Genomic DNA, 20,968 nt, shown 5'->3' with positions numbered 1-20,968 from the left:
GAACACATTTTCTGGTAAAATTTTAATCCTGAATTGTAGACTTTGTCTTTTTTTAATGTATCATATTTTCTCTTAGGTGTGTCTATGCAAGCCTGTGTACGAGCAGGTTCTTCAGACCCTTGACAACCTTTCCTTGATCGAAGATCAGAGAGTAACGCCCAGTCATCCACCCACACCACCACCTCCCACACCTTCCTCTACTAAACCACACCGCTTCCCTGATCTACAGGGTGGGATGTTTGCCCGGGACCCTCCTCATGCTGCCCTGTCTTACTCCTCATTGCAATCCTCCCTTTCAACATCACTTCCGCTGCAAAACGACAGTCCCCCTCTCCAGCCTCCCTCCTTTACCCAAGTGAGGGCCACCTTTAGGGTCTCTGAGTTGCAAGTCCAGTTGTGTGGAGACCTCAGTCAGGGCTGTCAAGGACTGGTCACCCTGCGCTTCCAAGACTTGGAGGGAGATTTTACCAAAGATCATCCTCATTCAATGTCTATTCAACTAGCCCTTCACTCCTTGTTAATGGAAGACCTTCTGGAGCCAAATCAGGAATCAAAGTACAAATATCTTATGGTGTCCAGAGGTGCTCCAAAACCCTCCACCTTTAGTCCTAAGGAATATCTTTCACAATCTTGCCCAACAGCATCCAGTGTTTTATACCCAGAAATGCCTCGCTCTCTTCCAGCGCAATTTGAGGAGGCACAGAATGTCTTCCAGCTCTATCAGAGGCATCCCAGTACACCATCATCATCCAATCGAAAAACTAAGAAAGACCCAGAGTGTCCCAGCACACCACCACCTTCCCCGTCCCGCCAGACTCCATCTCCGCAGCCACGACCTGACTTTGATGACTCTTTGGTACATATCAACATGCTCATGGTGGATAGACGACACCCTGAGTTTAAGACAAGATATGGCAGTATCAGTAGGAGTGTGGATGTGGACTTCAACTGCCTCGATATTCTCATCACACTACAAACCTGGGTTATGATTCTAGACTTTTTTGGGATTGGCTCTACTGCTAATAACCATGCCGTGAAAGTGCCTTCCACACCTCAGCCTACACCCGAACACTCATTGCAAAGTAGTACCCTCAATGATCTGGAAGATTTGTATTTAGAAATGGAGGAAAGGGTCAATACTAAAATAGATCTAAAGGTACTGTAAAAGTAATGCACAAAATTATGAGATTATACGCACTATAAACAAATTTTAAATAACTTGTATTCTTCTTGTTTTGCAGGTACACTCTTTATCGTTGGTACTACGGAAGAAGACCAATGAGCTTGCTAAAGCTAATGTTTCTAAATTATTAACACATATGGAAATGATAGATGTGTATGGGTTCAATAAAGTAGTTAAAATGAAATTTCAAGTTGTGTTTGTTAAATTTATATACTGTGTCTCATTGTTACAGATGGGGATCTGGCATTGCAAGGAAGTTTGGGAAGTTTGTCACTGAGTGATTTGACACCCCACGGGGATCTATACAAAGAGCGGTTTACAACACGTGGTGGAGAGGCGCTTGTCTACAACATATACAAGTACTACATGTCCTATTACTTGTTTGTTTTCTTTAATACGAACTTATGCATGCATTTAGATATTAGTAGTAGTAATGCATTACATATTGCTATAAGTTTTACATATAAGCTCTGTTTCAAAATGTAAGGAATGTTTTTTTGTCCTCAGTTCTAAGACAGCTTGGATGTATTTTGTCAAAAAAGGCTTTCCAGAATGCATTGAAATGAGCTTAACTCTTTGGGGTGGTTTTCTGAACAGGGATTATCTTAAGCCAGGACTAGGCTTTAGTTTAATCAGGAAATTAACTAGTTTTAACAAACATGCCTTACTAAAAACATTACTGGTGTGCATGAGACAGCTCTTACATTTATTTTAGTCTAGGACTAGTCTAATCCCTGTCCGGGAAACCGCCCCTTTATGTGTTAGGATGCTACCATTGAAAGTCGTTGCTTGTATAGGTAATTGAGCAGCCTACTGGGTTATGGTACAGAGCGAAAGTACACAGTTTATTCTCTTTAACATAACAATTGGCAAGTGCCATATTATGAGTCAGTTGTCTGACTTATTTTGGCTGGTTATCTTTTGACATTGACTGTTATCTCTAGGTATGGAGAACCTGACTTGCAGAGGGAATATGATATGAAAGTGTCTCTGCAGATGGCGTCAGTACAGTATGTCCATACCCAGCGTTTCCAGGCCGAGGTCGTGGCCTTCATTCAACACTTCACTCAGCTTCAGGATGTCCTCGGCAGGCAGAGAGCAGCAGTTGAGGGCCAGACAGTAAGTGGGCCATTTTAACAGTGTTTGTCTAATGTTAACCTTTGGACAGATGGTTTATTTGAGATAATGTCGTTAAACATTTATTCGGCCCATCCAAATAAAGCACCCATGTCTGCTTTTGTACAGCCCAAGCATGTTTTCCAGGGAAATGCAATAAATGCTTAGCAATTGGGTGATCAGCTAGTTACTTTCACATGATGTTTGTTTAATTAGTTTGACAAGCTTGGTTTATACTAACCCTAAACCACACAACCCAGTACAAAAGCAAACCAGTAATAAGAGGGGGGATGATAAAATTTGATTTCAAACTCAAGTAAAAAAAAATTGTAGCCTGTAGTTATCTTTAATAGGAATTGCATTAATTCACTTTCTACTGTACAGGTGCGTGAGCGGTCACAGCGAGCTGCCCGTGTGCTGCTGGATATTGAGGCGGGTGCCCCCGTCCTTTTGATCCCGGAAAGCTCCCGTTCCAATCGCCTGATAGTAGCCAACTTGGGCCAACTCAGAGTGCGTAACCAGTTCCTACCTGCTGGCTCCCATGGCACCTTCTCTCTCAGAGATAAGGTAGAGAAACTTACCATGGCACATACCTTTTTCCCATCTCTGGTGAGTCCTGCCATCCCCATATACATACTACAATGCTGTTCTGCACCTGTGGGATGCATTTTAGTGTCTGTTAATATGCAATTTAACACCAGTGCGGTTTGTTATAGTTTGTGTAAATTTTAAACCATTATCAGTTTACGAATATTAACATTGATTGTGATTTGTTGTTGAAGAATTTGATTTTGCATGCTAATTCATACAAGGATCCTGCTCATTATAAGGTATTAGGGCATGCTGAGCTTAGTGTGTTTCTTATTTGGCAGTGGAAAATGATGCTGTCTCTCTTCCATCTTAACTCTTTGGAGGGACACTCCACTTTTTTTCCAGCTCCCCAAGAATTAAACATTTGATTTTTATAGTTTTAGAATCCATTCAGCTGATCTTTGGCTCTGGCAGTACCATTATTAGCATAGCTTATCAGAATCCATTGAATCTGATTAGACCATTAGCATCACACTCAAAAATAACCAAAGAGTTTTGATATTTTTCCTATTTAAAACTTGACTCTTCTGTAGTTGCGTCATGTACTAAGACCGACAGAAATTATAAGTTGCGATTTTCTAGGCATATATGACTAGGAACTATACTCTCATTCTGGCGTAATAATCAAAGACTTTGCTGCTGTAACATGGCTGCAGCAGGCTCAATGATATTATGCAGCACCTGAAAATAGTCCCCTTGGAAACTTTCAATAGCATTGGACTATTTTTGGGCACTGCGTTATATCATTGCGCCTCCTGCAGCCATGGTACGGCAACAAAGTCCTTGATTATTACGCCAGAATGTGAGTATAGTTTCTAGCCATATCAGCCTAGAATATCTCAACTTTGAATTTTACGTCAGTCTTAGTACGCAATGTAACTACAGAAGAGTCAAGTTTTAAATAGGAAAAATATTTAAACTCTTTGATTATTTTTAAGCGCTAATGCAAATGCTAATGGTCTAATTAGATTCAATGGATTGTGCTAAGATATGCTAAAAGTGGTAGCGCCAGACCCAGAGATCGGCTGAATGGATTCCAAAACTGTAGAGATCAAATGTTTGACTCTGGGGGAGCTGGAAAATTAGCATATTTAAAAAAAGTGGAGTGTCCCTTTAATGGTTGATACTGACTGGTTGATGTCATGCATGATTGAGATTTGATGTCATTGTTATAGCTGCAGTGAACTCACTGAGCTGGATTTAGACTTGTTAGTCTGTTATATATGATTGTTACATACATACATATATATACATATATAAATTAGTTTGTTGTTTCTCTCTTTCCCCTTATTCAAAATTCTGTAATTCTATACTGATTTGACAATTTATTGCATCAAAATGATTTACATTGGTTTTATGTTAACACTGTGATCTTTCCTAAAGGATCGTGTGAAGGAAGCACAGTGTGCCTCTGAAAAACCACCTGAAAAGAGCAAAGCTTCAAACTCCAGCACAGCCTCAGGATTTACTCTGGGCAGACCCCAGCCCAGCCTCGGATGCATCCCTGAAGGAGATGTACCAAGTCTAGGTGAGCACCCAGAACCTGAAATACACTTTAAAAAGCAAATCCGTATCCAAATGCTTTTAATAATTGAATTAATCTTTGTGTTACAGAAGACCATGTTTGTCTGCTGGATTGTATATCTCTGGACCTGCAAGAGATGGACATTTTTGCCGCAGAGCGGTTGCCCTGTGATAGTGTCGGAAAACGTCCAGATACAGACTTGGTCTTTCCATCCTACTCTGTACGCAGGAGCGGATCGAGCCTGCTGAAGGAACGCTGCCATCTGAAGCTCAAAGTTGAGCGTAACCTTGACAAGTCAGTAACATGTAGTTTCCTAATCTTATCTAAGTCTTGCTTTTATTCATTTTTGTTTTGACATGTTTTTGATCTACGCTCTGTCTTAGGGAACTGAGTCATGCTGTTCCAGACATGACCATTCATGGCAGCTTGTCTTCTGTTCACTGTTCCCTGGACCTGGAGAGGTATCAGTTGATCCGCGGCCTCTTGGAGCAAAACTTGGGAGAACCTATAGAGGAGTTCCTTAGACCTTACAATCTCCAGGACCCCAGCACCTATGTAAGCATATTACTAAAGTTTGTGAATCTGGGGAAAAAATTCAAGGCCCTGGGATGTTTTTGAAAATATACATACATAGATACAGGTCATTGAAAGTGCTTGAATCTATTTTATGCAAGTTTTCTGCAAAAAATCCATGTTATTCCCTGTGTAGTGTAGGATAATATCATAAAAATTCTAGACCTTTTAAGCACACGTGCTAAACTGTTGGCTTTAAATGCTTATATCTTCTGTATGCGAATGTTGATTCATACCAAAATGCTTTTTTGCATGTTTGACACATTAAAACGTCTTGGGTTACGTATGTAACTGTTTTTCCCTGAGAAGGGAACGAGACGTTGCGTCTCCTTGCCATACTTCCTGCATCCCTGTAATGCAGTCTTTGGCAATATTTCAGATAGTGATATACATTCTGGCTTCCGCGTCACCCTGTTTTTGTTGTTAAGTCTCACCATTGGTTGAATTTTAAATATACATATTCAAACACGCTTACCCCTGGAGGCATCCCCAAAGTGTCACCGCAGTGATGCAGCACGAGTTCCCTTGAAAGGGAAGTGTACCAATGTATCTTAAAAGATAACACAATGTAACCTTGCTCTCACTTGAAATGTGTCCCCACATTAAGTCCTTGAAGCTTAGCGTTTATAAGCTTTTTGCTTCGGCCTACTCCTACAGAATAGCTACTGCTCAAATAAATAAATAAATAAATAAATAAATAGAATTTGAGGGAATTGGACCTGGAAAGTTTTTTGAAAGGTTCTTGAATTTGAAGTTAACTAAGGTGTGGAAAACCTGAGTTACAGTATGTTGTACTATATATGCAAATTCGTATCAATTATGGAAAGCCAAATCCAATAGAAGGTATGAATTAAGTGAAAAGATCAGTGGTCTGCTGCTAGCAAAATTCGTATCGTATTTGTTTTTCCTTAAAAAGGGATTTGTAGACATTAAAACGTTATTATGGTTAATTTAAAGGATGCCAGTCATTCATCTCTTTCTTTCTCACTACAGACTGTGTTAAGTGGTGATGTGTACACATGCCTCTCTTTTTTGGTGGACATGAAGGATGTCAGTCTGGAATTACTGGACAACCCCAAATCCACAGGTCATAAGCGCTCCTTGGCAAGGTACTTCGGAATATTTAAAATCTTTTCACCTCTATTTAAAAAATAAATAAAACTAAAATTAAAGAAGATTAATGTGCTTATGCTTTATTTTTCTATCTAATAGGTTCGATTTTATGAAATCTAAGCTCTTGTTTGAGAGCTTTTCCAATAGTTGCAAGTCTGTGAACCTGGTGTCTCATTCACTGCTGGCTCACGACACTCGATTCACCGGGTCCAGTGGTGCCACAATGGGGAAGCAAAATGTGTTTGATTGCATTCTGCAGCCATCCAGGACCGGCAATAACCGAGCATCTTTGCAGCTGGAGCTGCATTACAGATCTTAACCCACTACCGAAACTCATTTTCACATGCAAAAAGACTTTTTCCATGTTTCAGTGTTATAATTTGGTCCCCAGTGCTTGTATCAACTTAGAAAATGTGAAAAAGATCAACCTAGTAACTTTTTTGTAAAAAAGTTTTGGTAAACCATTCTCTGCAAGCATGTGAAAAATAGGTCATTGAAATTTGGCTCCCTTTGTGATGTCAGAAGGGGATAATACCGCCCCCTGCTCTGCACTATCCAACCACGGCACTGCCATTTAGTGTAGAGATCAGCTCATTCGCATTTTTAAGGACACACCCAAAATTGGCACATTTTAGCTCACAGTAACAATTTTAACATGTTATAATACATTGTCTATATGGTATTTTGAGCAAAAATTTTGCATATGTACTCTGGGGACACCCAACATTGATTTGACATTGTAAAAAAGTCTGGTGAAAGTCTTTTGCTCATGCAACGTTCTCTGTCCTTCAGATCTACACGGGACTCCTCGTGCTTCACTGTGGTTTTAAACAACTTGCGAGTCTTCCTCATCTTCGATTGGCTGCAGTTGGTGAGGGACTTTCTGCACATGCCTGCAGAGAAAGGGGAGGCACCAACCCGCCAGCGCTGGCCCAGTGGCAGCAGCGATCAAGGAGGCACGGGGGCCGTCATGCCCAAAACAGTTAAGAGCGGTGTGGTCACTAAGCGATCCACTGTGCCGATCATTCAAGATAAACACCTGGAGGTTAAGATTAATGTAACAGGTAACACATTATGAACACTGTTTTGCTTTTTAACATTAACTCTCAATTAGGACGACTCATTTCTGTTGCCTGATTATTTCTAGGTACAGAGTTTGTGGTCGTGGAAGATTCTTCATGTTTGGATACCAATGCGATCATTCTGAAAGGCACCACTGTACTTACATATAAACCTCGACTTTTGGACAGGCCTTTTTCAGGCAGCTTATCCGGCATAGAGGTAACGTCACTGATTCCAAAGAAGTGAAATATGCTGTAAGTCACTTTGAATAGAAGAATCACACCTAATCTTTCTTTGATTAGGTGTTCTCCTGTCGGCTGGGGAGTGAGCAGGAAACAGCTTTGTCCATTATCGATCCCGTCAATGTGAATATGGAGCTCTGTGGCAGCCCAACATACCAAAGCAGCTCGGGTCTCCTAGATGCTTTCAACATCGAAGATGTTCCACCTCTCCTGGAGGTCAGTACTCGGCTTAATCGAACCACGGGTCAGGTTGATAAAGCTGTATATGCAAATGTGCATTTATCCTTATGTTAAAAATGTTCTTAGTACACAATTCAAGATTTAGTTTCCCCCTTAGATCCAGTTTCCTACTTTGGATATCCGTCTCTCCTACAATGATGTGCAACTATTCTTGGCAATTGCTAAATCAATCCCAACTACAGCATCAGCTGGTCCTGTAGACACTGCCACAGAGACTGCAACAACTGCTAGCACAGAAAAACCAAAGGACAGTTTCAGACACAAGACAGAGGCTTTGCTTGGTTCGTATACTACGTTCTATCCAATTCAGTATATTAATGTTCTGGATTCATTACAAAACCTTTAGCTCACTTAAAGGCGGAGTCCACGATGTTTGAAAGCCGATGTTGATATTTGAAATCACCCAAACAAACACGCCCCTACCCCAATAGAATCTGGACCTTCTGTTGATAGACCCGCCCCACACATACGCAACCCGGCATTTGATTTGATTTGATTGGCTATAAGTGTGTTTTGGTAGTCGGCCCGTCTCCTTTTCCAACGCGTTTTTCAAACATCGTGGACTCCGCCTTTAATAGCATTTGTGGCATAATTTTAACTCTTTTCCCTGCCAGCGTTTTTAAAAAATTTTGCCAGCCAGCGGCAGCATTTTTTATGATTTCACAAAAGTTAATGCCTTCCAGAAAATTATCTTCTTTTTAAATACAGTGAGGAAAATAAGTATTTGAACACCCTGCTATTTTGCAAGTTCTTCCATTTAGAAATAATGGAGGGGTCTGAAATTGTCATCGTAGGTGCATGATTGTCCACTGTGAGAGACATAATCTAAAAAAATCCAGAAATCACAATGTATGATTTTTTAACTATTTATTTGTATGATACAGTTGCAAAATAAGTATTTGAACACCTGAGAAAGTCAATGTTAATATTTGGTACAGTAGCCTTTGTTTGCAATTACAGAGGTCAAACGTTTCCTGTAGTTTTTCACTAGGTTTGCACACACTGCAGGAGGGATTTTGGCCCACTCCTGCACACGGATCTTCTCTAGATCAGTCAGGTTTAAACACGTATGGTGTTCTTGGGATGGTACTCAACATTCTTCTTCATCCAAACACGTTTAGTGAAATTATGACCAAAAAGTTCTATTTTGGTGTTATCTGACCACATGACTTTCTCCCATGACTCCTCTGGATCATCCAAATGGTCATTGGCAAACTTAAGACGGGCCTGGACATGTGCTGGTTAAAGCAGGGGAACCTTCCGTGCCATGCAGGATTTCAAAACATGATGTCTTAGTGTATTACCAACAGTAACCTTGGAAACGGTGGTCCCGGCTCTTTTCAGGTCATTGACCAGCTCCTCCCGTGTAGTCCTGGGCTGATTACTCACCTTTCTTAGGATCATTAAGACCCCACAAGATGAGATCTTGCATAGAGCCCCAGTCTGAGGGAGATTGACAGTCATGTTTAGCTTCTTCCATTTTCTAATGATTTCTCCAACAGTGGACCTCTTTTCACCAAGCTGTTTGGCAATTTCCCCGTAGCCCTTTCCTGCCTTCTGGAGGTGTACAATTTTGTCTGTAGTGTCTTTGGACAGCTCTTTGGTCTTGGCCATGTTAGTAGTTGGATTCTTACTGATTGTATGGGGTGGACAGGTGTCTTTATGCAGCTAACGACCTCAAACAGGTGCATCTAATTTAGAATAATAAATGGAGTGGAGGTGGACATTTTAAAGGCAGACTAACAGGTCTTTGAGGGTCTGAATTCTAGCTGATAGACAGGTGTTCAAATTCTTATTTGCAGCTGTATCATACAAATAAATAGTTAAAAATTCATATATTGTGATTTCTGGATTTTTTTTTTAATTATGTCTCTCACAGTGGATACGCACCTACAATGACAATTTCTTTTTTTTTGTAAAGGACTTTTGTTAGAGATCAGATTTGGAACGATGATCAAAACATACACAACAGTTTTTACTGTTTTTGGATCAGTGGATGCTTTATTGTTTTATAAGTTGGGTAAGAATGCCACCTGGTGGATAATAGTGAAAATATGGATTGCCATAGAAACTCATTGGCAGGAAAGCGTTTTCTCTTAATTGACGAGATAACTCGTCAATGGCGGTGAAAGAGTTAAGACTTTTACTTTGAACTTGCATTTATAAAGTAAACCAAATATCTGATTTTGCTAACATTTGTATAAATATGTGATTTTTAGAAGGTCAGCTTAAGCGGTTACAGGACCTCGGGTTTAGAAAGGAAGACTGCAGACGGGCCCTCATCCACTGTAAAGGTACATCAGTGCACTTGTCTACAAAGATTGCAAAAAAACAAATAAATAAAAAAAATTATGTTTTATGATTCATGGCTTTGTGTGTGTTGACTTACAGGTCAGCTTGATCAATCTGCCACATGGCTTTTGGAGAACGCAGAGAGCATGTCTGGTCGAAACCGAGCTAACTCGGACTCAAGCAGCCACTCGGGTCTTCTCCTCTCTGGTGTGGAGGTGAAGGCAGACAGAGTGTGTATCTGCTTCATCGATGACTGCTTGGACTGTGACGTCCCTCTGGCAGAGCTCACCTTCTCACGTGAGAATGACTTCCATGAGTAATGCTAGTATATTACACATATACACTGCCAGGCCGCTGTGTAACAGACTTCATTTCTTTGCAGGTCTGTCTGTTCTTCAGAGGATTGGGTCTTTGGAGGAAGGCAAAGCTAGTTTCACTCTTTCTGGAGATTATTACAACAGAGAACTTTCAGGTAAGATCACAGCAGGTGCAAACTGTAAGCGAGCATGTAGTGGATTCTTGCCTACCTCTAGGTAATCATAGTGTAAGATTTTGTATGTTATTAAAATCACTAAAGGAGGTCGCACACAGGGCAAGAAGCGCTGCGTCACGTGTAGGACAACTCGCAGGTATCGCACACCGGACATGCACATTTAATATTGTGAGCTTAAATTCTACTTCCAGATGCAAAATATGCGTTAGCAGCCAATGCTAATCGTTAATGATTTTGGACAAATTTATTTAAAGGGTTAGTTTACCCCAAAATGAAAATAATGTCATTAATGACCCACCCTCATATCGTTCCAAACTTGTGAGACCTCGGTTCATTTTTGGAAACACAGTTTAAGATGTGTTTGATTTAGTCCAAGAGCTTCATTGAAAATCTACGTACAGTTTACTGTCCATGTCCAGAAAGGTAATAAAAACATGATCAAAGTAGTCCATGTGACATCAGTGGGTCAGTTAGAGTGTGTTGAAGCATCGAAAATACATTTTGGTCCAAAAATTACAATTTTATTCAGTATGTCTTCACTTTCGGTTATGACTAAAGTCACGTGACTGCAGTGACACAGCTGACGTGTCATCATTAGATATGTTTGCAATTTTTTTTATCAAACTTACAGCGTGCGTCTCCCTCAAACTGTAAACAAAGCTCAGGCGCACAAAAAAAAAAACCCCACGCTGGGGCGCACCAGATAACACGTCAGCCGCGTCGTATGTTAGCCGCGGCTGCTATCCCTTTAATGTTAAACTATGTGGGTGGTGTGACACAGCGCTCCTCACCCGTTTATGTAGTTTCTGTTATTTTTTTTTGAAATTTCTAAATTTGGCCTGTAATAAATGCACTTTTTAGACACTAAAATCCAAACAGCAAATGCTGTTTACTCTTAGTATTATCTCCAAAGCTGCTACGGTTCAAATAACATTTATCACCGGTGTCATTCTACTGGAATATATACTGTACATCTCATGGGCCATTTTCAAGCATCTAGTTGTGAACTGAGTATAAATCAATGTCCATCTGTGTACATAAGCAAACACACACATACATAAGCTTGTGCCTGCTTGTCTACAGGCTGGGAGCCGTTCATCGAGGCCTGGCCATGTTTCCTGAATTGGCAGAGACAGGCGGCAGGCCGGCTCCATCCACCTCGGCTAAAGATCGGAGTTCGAGCCAAGCAGAGGCTGGATGTCAACATCACCTCTGTCTTACTGGGTACTTAGTCTGGGTCGAGCACATTTGCACGCCTCCAAATGTTTCTCTAGATGTTTGCTTCCATATTTATGAGTGGTGTGTCCATTCTGACACCTCGCTGTGGACCTGTCTTTCTGACACAGAGCAATACAGCACAACCAAGACTTCGTGGTTAGCAGACTACTGCAAGGAAGACGAGCAGCCGCCACAGTCCTCCACCGCCCTGTCCTGGATGGGATCGTCTGTGGACCCGCCCTCTTTTGGCCAGAGTGAGTAACCGTCTACTTAGCCCAGACTTGCACTGTATTTTACACACAGTAGCCTGAAATGTAGAAGATGTAGAAAAACAAACCCACCCCAAATTCATGCTGTGTTCAGCTAGTCAGAATTCTCAAACAGTGGAATGCTTTAAAAGTATAACTTTTTTTATAAGTCTTATAGCTTTTTTCATATCAAAGGATTAGTCCATTTTCTTAAAAAATCCAGATAATTTACTCACTACCATGTCATCCAGGATGTTGATGTCTTTGTTTGTTCGGTCGACAGGAAGTTGTGTTTTTTGAGGGAGGCGTTCCGGGATTTTTCTCATTTTAGTGGACCCCAACACATAATGCAGTTTATAATTGCAGTTTCAAAGGACTCTAAACGATCCCAAACGAGGTACAAGGGTAAACGATTGTCATTTTAACAAGAAAAATAAAAAATATGCAACCACAACTTTTAAACCACAACTTCTCGTCTTCCTTCGATCCTGTGACGCGCCAGCGTGACCTCACGTAATTGCGTAATGAGATGGAAAGGTGACGTGTTACATATATGAAACGCACATTTGCGGACCATTTTAAACAATAAACTGACACAAAGACATTAATTAGTATCATTCGACATACAACAACGTCGGAACTGTCCTCTTTCTCCACACTTGTAAACACTGGGGCGGAGTTTCGCATACGTCATCCATGACCTCTTGACGTGATGACGTATTACGCAAGGTCACGTTGGCGCATCACAGGAATGGAGATAGACGAGAAGTTGTGGCTTAAAAGTGTGTTATGTGTTATTTTTCTTGTAAAAAATGACAATCGTTTTGCCAGAAAAGACCCTTATGCCTCGTTTGGGATCGTTTAGAGTCCTTTGAAACTGCAATTTTAAACTGCATTAAAACTGTTAAGTATTGGGGTCCATTAAAGTCCATTAAAATGAGAAAAATCCTTGAATGTTTTTCTCAAAAAACATAATTTCTTCTCGACTGAACAAAGAAAGACATCAACATTTTGGATGACATGGTGGTGAGTAAATTATCTGGATTTTATTTAAGGAAGTGGACTAATCCTTTAAGCGGAGTGTTTAACTTTAAAAGTGTTCATTTTTGTGATGTCTCAGCATAAGCTCAGAGGTAATGTGTCTCATTCAGCCTTTGTCTTTTACAGTATACATCTTCGCTCCTCTTCCCACACTCTCCCAGCATGTGTCTGTCTCTTTTCTTACCCCTAACCCTTTCTTTCTGCTGTCAGGTCTTCCTCTTGCCTACCTTAGAACTAGAAGCTCTACCAGCTTGACTTGTCTTGAGCAGCAGATTCATGCCCGAGGTACAGTTCATAGACGGGTTGCTGAATATTAGTGAAGTCAGAAAGTCATGGTGTTTGGTGAAGTGTTTGGCGAATAGAGTAGAAGTTTTCTCATTTATTCAGGTTGTTTTTATGTATGTGTACCTTTTCCCTTCCCTACCTACATTGTACATTTCATTTGTGTGTCATTTGCACTACCCCTCTAAATTTAATCCTAATCCTGACACCTAACCCTATCTTTTAAACATCTTTGTGTCCAACAGCAGTTTATAGTGGCAAGTGTTTTCATTTTCATCATGCTTTCCTTTCTAAAGCTGTGTCCTGTGTCATATACAGTATTTATTACCGGAAATGTAATTTAAAGGCTTTTTTGCCTGTGAAATCCCCATGAAGTTGAGTATGTATGGAGCAAATGCAACATACAACAATTTCCCTTATTGTTTGTTTGTCCATCATATTCATGTTTCTAGTTTCTTAACCTTGTGATACATTTTGTTAAATGCCGTGTTTCAGCGGATGTGAAGCTTTCCAAAAGGAGGCAGCCATTTATTCCCTACGCCCTTCGGAATCATACCGGCTGCACTATGTGGTTCGCTACACTCACTACCACGCCAACCAGGTAAGAGAACCTCAAATATCGCTCCCATTCATAGATATTAAAGGTCTAGTTGCAGTTAGTGACAGTACATACTGGTCATGTTATGTCCACAGAGTGGCGCTCTCTCACAGCAGCAGTGCTGACTCGATATCTGACGTGCATGGGCCTGGGACAGATGACACACACAACATTAGCCAGTGGAGAGAGGTGCTGCCTGGAGAGGAGATCCCGTTTGAGTTTGAGGCACGGGAGAAACTGAGGCACAGGTAGAAGAGAGATGTTTATCTGGGAAGTCGAAATACAATAGGACAGTGGTTCTCAAACTGGGGTCCGGGGCCCCCAGGGGGGCCGCGAGATGGTGCCAGGGGGGCACAGTTTTATAAAATACATTAATTTAGCATGAATTCTGTGTAATTAAACCTAATAAAAATAAGGCTACTAACCAACAGCACTACTTTGTATAACTTAATAGTTTTGTTTAATTAAAAAATAAATTTTAGAACAGTTTTTGTCATAAATTTTCTTTGGGGGGGACCGCGAAGGAATGCACCGTACACAAGGGGGGCCGCATGCAGAAAAAGTTTGAGAACCACTGCAATAGGATGTAGCTAGGTATTCACAGATAGTACTCGTATCCGGCCAGTACTCATCTGTGATCATCAAAAACACGTTTGTAAAATAATGGTGACTAGAATTTTAAAAGTAGGTAGTAGTTAATCATTTGAGTTATGAAATAATGGGTACTGGAAAGCCATTAAATATGCTATACTTTAGTGTCATGCTTTGAGGTATTATTAGTACTGGATCATATCCACGGCAGCTCTCCAGCTCTGGGATTGTTTATAGCCTGGAGGTTATGGATTTTTGCTGGTAAAATATGAATTACCGATTTGATCTCAAGCTGGGGTGACGCAGAAGCTGAAAAGCTACACAGATCACAGTCCGTCAATGTTGTACCCTTGGGTAAAGCTTATGGCAAATGTCTGCTAAATTACAAGCGAACATGTTTTGGAGTAATCTTAGCCTTGAGCTAACTCATATGACTCGACTGGTGCCATTTAGTTTTGGATGAAATTTTCCAAGTGAGTGGGATTCACAACCCATTTTACTTTTTTTAATGAGATGCATTCTAGATTAAAACACTACACAATTTTTTTATTTGGCTTACTAGTAAATCTTTTCTACCTATTGTATTGATAAAATATTATTGCAAAGGCTTCCCCTGTCTTTGAAACAGCTCTGCATTTTCTTTGATGTAATCTAGGGCAGGTGTTTTCAAATTTTATGATTGCAAGGACCCCCATCCTATATACACCCACCTAAAGGATCATTAGGAACACCTGTTCAATTTCTCATTAATGCAATTATCTAATCAACCAATCACATGGCAGTTGCTTCAATGCATTTAAGGGTGTGGTCCTGGTCAAGACAATCTCCTGAACTCCAAACTGAATGTCAGAATGGGAAAGAAGGGTGATTTAAGCAATTTTGACATGGCATAGTTGTCGGTGCCAGATGGGTCGGTTTGAGTATTTCACAATCTGCTCAGTTACTGGGATTTTCTCACACAACCATTTCTAGGGTTTACAAAGAATGGTGTGAAAAGAGAAAAACATCCAGTGTGCAGCAGTCCTGTGGGCGAAAATGCCTTGTTGATGCTAGAGGTCAGAGGTGAATGGGTCGACTGATGCAAGCTGATAGAAGAGCAACTTTGACTTAAATAACCACTCGTTACAACCGAGGTATGCAGCAAAGCATTTGTGAAGCCACAACAAGCACAACCTTGAGGCGGATGGGCTACAACAGCAGAAGACCCCACCGGGTACCACTCATCTCCACTACAAATAGAAAAAAGTGGCTACAATTTGCACAAGCTCACCAAAATTGGACAGTTGAAGACTGGAAAAATGTTGCCTGGTCTGATGAGTCTCGATTTCTGTTGAGACATTTAGGTGGTAGAGTCAGAATTTGGTGTAAACAGAATGAGAACATGAATCTGTCATGCCTTGTTACCACTGTGCAGGCTGCTGGTGGTGGTGTAATGGTGTGGGGGATGTTTTCTTGGCACACTTTAGGCCCCTTAGTGCCAATTGGGCATCGTTTAAATGCCACAGCCTACCTGAGCATTGTTTCTGACCATGTCCATCCCTTTATGACCTGTGTGGACACATCCTCTGATGGCTACTTCCAGCAGGATAATGCACCATGTCACAAAGCTCGAATCATTTCAAATTGGTTTCTTGAACATGACAATGAGTTCACTGTACTAAAATGGCCCCCACAGTCACCAGATCTCAACCCAATAGCGCATCTTTGGCATGTGGTGGAACGGGAGCTTCGTGCCCTGGATGTGCGTCCCACAAATCCATCAACTGCAAGATGTTATCCTATCAATATGGCCCAACATTTCTAAAGAATGCTTTCAGCACCTTGTTGAATCAATGCCACGTAGAATTAAGGTGAAAGAGGGTCAAACACAGTATTAGTATGGTGTTCCTAATAATTCTTTAGGTGAGTGTATATTCAGTTATATATTTTTTGTATAAAAACATTTAAAAGCGACATTTCACAATACTTTTTTAAGATTACAAATAAATCTTTGGTGTCCCCAGAGTACATATGTGAAGTTTTGATATTATAAAGACAGCATATTGTTTTTAAATAATTGGCTATATAATAGATTTTTACAATTTTTTGTCATTTTTTCTCTAAAATTTTCTGAGGACCCCTTAGAACACAAGTTTAAAAGACCCTGATTAGAGTTTATTACTGCATAACCCTTTGTTAATGATGTGCTTTGACCACAGACACACCCATGAGCTGAAACTACACCAGCTGCTTGTGCGTGTCGTGGGCTGGGAGCAGGTGAAGCCGGTGTCAGTAGACAAGGTTGGAGTGTTCTTCCGCTACGCTGCCCCTGATCGAAACAACCCCTCGAGCACTGTGAGTTTAAATGGGTCACACATTTATAATTGTATACACATAGTACCTGGTTTCTAACATGATATTTTTTTTTAAATATTAATATTTTTTTATTATTCTTTCATTTTAAAATATTAGTAAGTGCTTGATTAAAATTAAATTGGCTTGCTAGGTTGGCAGCCCTATCAGCAGAACAAACATCATACACCCTCATGTATACGTAAGTGTTACACAATTACATTTTTAATCTGTTTTGTTGTTGTACTTTGTTCACAGTCTGTAACCTCTGTGTTCAGTTCTCAGCTTTGCCGCCTGTCAGAGTGGTTTTCTCCATTACAATGGAGGGCAGTGCACGTAAGGTCATTACGGTGCAGTCTGCGCTCACAGTGAAGAATCGCCTTGAGGTACCCATGGAAGTGCGACTAGACAGTCCTTCTGCACCTGACAGTAAGCCGATACAAATCAGCACATCTCTCAGATGCTGTAGTGTCACTGTATTAATCTGTATTTATTTTCTTACCCCCTATATTAGAACCTGTTGTCCTGCCGCCCATCCTGCCTGGAGAAGCTTTGGCCATCCCTCTCCATCTGACCTCCTGGAGGGTGCAAGCAAGACCTAAAGGCTTAGGATTGTTCTTCTGTAAAACGCCCATTCATTGGACTTCTGTGGAAAGGCCTGGTGAGGTCAACAGCAGCAAGAGAGAGTGCCAGTCTGCCGACTATGATGACCAAAACAAACGAAGTTTCAGGTAAATAAAAGCGAGAGGAAATATCAAGGTCGAGTATCTTCTTGAGTCTTCTCAAATGTTTTCTCTTTGGTTTAAGGTTTTGCGTTGTTATTAAGAAAGAGAACTACCCCGAACAGCAGCCTGCCAAAGCTGTTGCAGGAAGTGCAAATCAGATCTACCGCCAGCCGGGTCACACTATCTATCTGCTGCCCACCCTGGTGCTCGCCAACCTTCTGCCCTGTGACCTTAACTACTACATCAAAGGGACCTCGATTACGGGAGCCCTGAAACCGGGCAAAGAGGCGGTGCTACATGCGGCAGACACATTGCAAAACATTGAATTAGGTAAACATATGAATTTTTCTTAAACTAGTACATTTAAAGGGATAGTTCACCCAAAAATGAAAATAATGTAATTAATGACACACCATCATGTCGTTCCAAACTTGTAAGACCTCCGTTCATCTTCGGAACACAGTTTAAGATGTTTTATATTTAGTCCGAGAGCTTGATGACCCTTCATTAAAAATCTACGTACGGTATACTGTCCATTTCCAAAGAGGTAATATAAACATCATCAAAGTAGTCCATGTGACATCAGTGGGTCAGTTAAAATGTGTTGAAGCATTGAAAATACATTTTGGTCCAAAAATAACAAAAATAACGACTTTATTCAGCATTGTCTTCTCTTGCATTGTGAAGCGCATGCGCGAGACTAAAGTCACGTGAATGCTGTGCCTCGGATGAAGTGTTATCCTCAGACATGTTTGCAAAGTTTTTTTTTTCAAACTTACAGCATGCGTCTTCTTCAGACTGTAAACAAAGCACGGGCGCACAAAAAAAAACAGCTGGGGCCCACCAGATAACACGTCAGCCGCGTCACTGCAGTCACGTGGCTTTAGTCTCGCGCATGCGCTTCACAACAGACGCGGAAGAGAAGACAATGCTGAATAAAGTCTTAATTTTTGTTATTGATGAACGGAGGTCTTACGATTTTGGAAAGACATGACATTATTTTCATTTTTGGGTGAACTATCCCTTTAATGAATGCTTAGAAAAGCTTCATGGGTATGTTGGGTGGGCTGTTTCTTTACAGGTGTGCTTCTAGAGAACTTTCCTGAATGTAAAGAGCTGCTCATTCCTCCGGGTACGCAGAACTACGTGGTTCGCATGCGGCTGTACGATGTAAATAAGCGGCTACTCTGTCTTACCATTCGGATTATTCTTAGAGCTCAAGGAGCGCTAAAAATCCTCATCTCTGCTCCCTACTGGCTTGTCAACAAGACTGGTAGGCTTTTTTTCGATTGCATTGACCATAGACGACTGAAAATGTAGTTGTACCATACTAAAACTAGATTTTATTGGGTTTTGTGTCCAGGTCTGCCTCTGATCTTTCGTCAGGACAACGGGAAAATTGATGCCGCTGGACAGTTTGAGGAGCACGAGTTAGCCAGGAGTCTCAGCCCTCTGCTCTTTTGCTACACTGACAAAGAGCAGCCCAATATGTGAGTTCATGGCAATGCAAAACATGAGTACATGCAGTGTTCCCAGCATTCAGTTAGCCTATATGTATACCACCACCAGAGTCTTTCATGATTTAAAGGTCCAGTGTGGGTTTTATAGCGGCATCTAGTGGTGAGATTGCGAATTGCAACCAACCTCAATTTCAAAACACAATGTCGAAAGGAAACGCTCTGTAGAACAGTTTGTTCATTTAGGGCTAATGTAGAAACATGGCGACAACCTCCATGTAAGGGGACCCTCGATTGTATGTAGATAAAAACGGCTCATTCTTTGGTAATAAAAACAATAGAGTTCATTATATAAGGATTTATACACCACTGATAGTATAGTTATGTAGATTATATTGCATTTCTGTCAAGAGATCCTTCTAAAAGTGCACATTGCACCTTTAGGTTACACAACAGTAATATATTTTTTAGATGACCCCTTACTAATTAGGTGAAAATGTATTAATGTATTGTGCTCTATAAATCAGGTGTACCATGCGAATCGGTAAAGGTATCCACGAAGATGGAGTTCCAGGATGGTGCCAGGGTTTCTCTCTGGACGGAGGTAGTGGAGTAAGAGCAGTTAAAGTCATCCCACGTGGTAACAGACCTGGACTCATCTATAATATAGGTAATAAGGGGGTGTCTTGCATTTTTAGGACCCCACCTCTTGCCTTGCGGTATTTGCTAAATTAATGAAATGTAATGTTTGATTACAGGAATTAATGTGAGAAAAGGAAAGGGCCGTTACATTGACACCCACATTGTGACCTTCGCTCCAAGGTATCTGCTTGACAATCGATCATCTTACAGATTAGCCTTCTCGCAAAGGGAATTTGCCAGAGGAAAGGTAAGAATTCAATCTTTTTCACAGATTTGTTTTGTTGCTCCCGCTTTTAGATAACCTTTAACGTTTTGCTGTGTTGTTTCAGGGTACTGCAAATCCAGACGGCTACATCTCAACCCTCCCAGGCTCCAGTGTGGTGTTCCACTGGCCCAGAAATGATTACGATCAGCTTCTCTGTGTCCGTCTCATGGACGTACCCAACTACACATGGTCTGGGGGTTTTGAGGTCAACAAACCTAAATCTTTCCACATCAACATGAGGTACCAGTGTTACCAGATGCACAATTCTCTAGAGAAAGCCGAACAGGATAGAAAACTGAGAAATGATTATTATATTTTCTGGACTACTTTTTATGTGTGTTCATAGGGACACATTGGGGAACTGCTTCTTTTTGCGTGCCGAGATTGCTTTGAAAGGGGCAACGCATCAGATCTCTTTCAGTGATACTGACCAGCTTCCTCCACCCTTTCGCATAGATAACATCTCTGAGGTAAGACCTACATAAGGTATTGTATGCTTTATTAAATATCAGAAGTATCGCTGTAGAATAGTTCACATTTAGACGTAAAACATGACCACCTTTCAGTCTCTTTAGTCTTTTTTTAAAGGGATTCTCCACTTTTCTTGAAAATATGCTCATTTTCCAGCTCCCCTAGAGTTAAACATTTGATTTTTACCATTTTGGAATCCATTCAGCTGATCTCCGGGTCTGGCGCTACCACTTTTAGCATAGTTTAGCATAATCCATTGAATCTGATTAGACCATTAGCATCGCGCTTTAAAAATAACTAAAGAGTTTCAATATTTTACCTATTTAAAACTCGACTCTTCTGTAGTTACATCGTGTACTAAGACCGCCGAAAATTAAAAGTTGCGATTTTCTAGGCAGATATGGCTAGGAACTATACTCTCATTCTGGCTTAATAATCAAGGACTTTGCTGCCATAACATGGCTGCAGGAGGTGCAATGATATTACGCAGTGCCCGAAAATAGTCCCCTGCTATTAAGTTACCAAGGGGACTATTTGCAGGCACTTAGCATGATCCATTGAATCTGATTAGACCATTAGCATCGCGCTGCATAATATCATTGCGCCTGCTGCAGCCGTGTTACGGCAGCAAAGTCCTTGATTATTACATCAGAATGATAGTATAGTTCC

General features: G+C 40.9%; 1 protein-coding gene across 1 annotated transcript in view; it reads left to right on the top strand.

The window, feature by feature from the left end:
- vps13d (vacuolar protein sorting 13 homolog D) overlaps positions 1-20,968 on the top strand; it is a 54,651-nt gene that overhangs the window by 12,300 nt on the left and 21,383 nt on the right. The window contains exons 21-53 of the mRNA XM_073875193.1: positions 77-1,156; positions 1,242-1,335; positions 1,419-1,542; positions 2,128-2,302; positions 2,684-2,908; positions 4,274-4,418; positions 4,505-4,709; positions 4,799-4,970; positions 5,982-6,097; positions 6,201-6,417; positions 6,898-7,165; positions 7,249-7,382; positions 7,466-7,621; positions 7,743-7,926; positions 9,865-9,939; positions 10,037-10,234; positions 10,320-10,409; positions 11,514-11,654; positions 11,777-11,902; positions 13,148-13,222; positions 13,715-13,820; positions 13,913-14,065; positions 16,607-16,742; positions 16,894-16,941; positions 17,018-17,168; positions 17,254-17,470; positions 17,547-17,794; positions 18,546-18,737; positions 18,828-18,954; positions 19,449-19,591; positions 19,680-19,810; positions 19,893-20,068; positions 20,175-20,298. Of these exons, the coding sequence (XP_073731294.1) occupies positions 77-1,156; positions 1,242-1,335; positions 1,419-1,542; positions 2,128-2,302; positions 2,684-2,908; positions 4,274-4,418; positions 4,505-4,709; positions 4,799-4,970; positions 5,982-6,097; positions 6,201-6,417; positions 6,898-7,165; positions 7,249-7,382; positions 7,466-7,621; positions 7,743-7,926; positions 9,865-9,939; positions 10,037-10,234; positions 10,320-10,409; positions 11,514-11,654; positions 11,777-11,902; positions 13,148-13,222; positions 13,715-13,820; positions 13,913-14,065; positions 16,607-16,742; positions 16,894-16,941; positions 17,018-17,168; positions 17,254-17,470; positions 17,547-17,794; positions 18,546-18,737; positions 18,828-18,954; positions 19,449-19,591; positions 19,680-19,810; positions 19,893-20,068; positions 20,175-20,298 (5,952 nt within the window). The remainder of the gene's footprint in view (positions 1-76; positions 1,157-1,241; positions 1,336-1,418; positions 1,543-2,127; positions 2,303-2,683; positions 2,909-4,273; positions 4,419-4,504; positions 4,710-4,798; positions 4,971-5,981; positions 6,098-6,200; positions 6,418-6,897; positions 7,166-7,248; positions 7,383-7,465; positions 7,622-7,742; positions 7,927-9,864; positions 9,940-10,036; positions 10,235-10,319; positions 10,410-11,513; positions 11,655-11,776; positions 11,903-13,147; positions 13,223-13,714; positions 13,821-13,912; positions 14,066-16,606; positions 16,743-16,893; positions 16,942-17,017; positions 17,169-17,253; positions 17,471-17,546; positions 17,795-18,545; positions 18,738-18,827; positions 18,955-19,448; positions 19,592-19,679; positions 19,811-19,892; positions 20,069-20,174; positions 20,299-20,968) is intronic.

This window comes from Misgurnus anguillicaudatus, chromosome 13 (genome assembly GCF_027580225.2).
Source record: "Misgurnus anguillicaudatus chromosome 13, ASM2758022v2, whole genome shotgun sequence".
NCBI lineage: Eukaryota > Metazoa > Chordata > Actinopteri > Cypriniformes > Cobitidae > Misgurnus > Misgurnus anguillicaudatus.
Note: the sequence above shows the minus strand (reverse complement) of the source record. Positions and strands in the feature narration are given on the sequence as shown.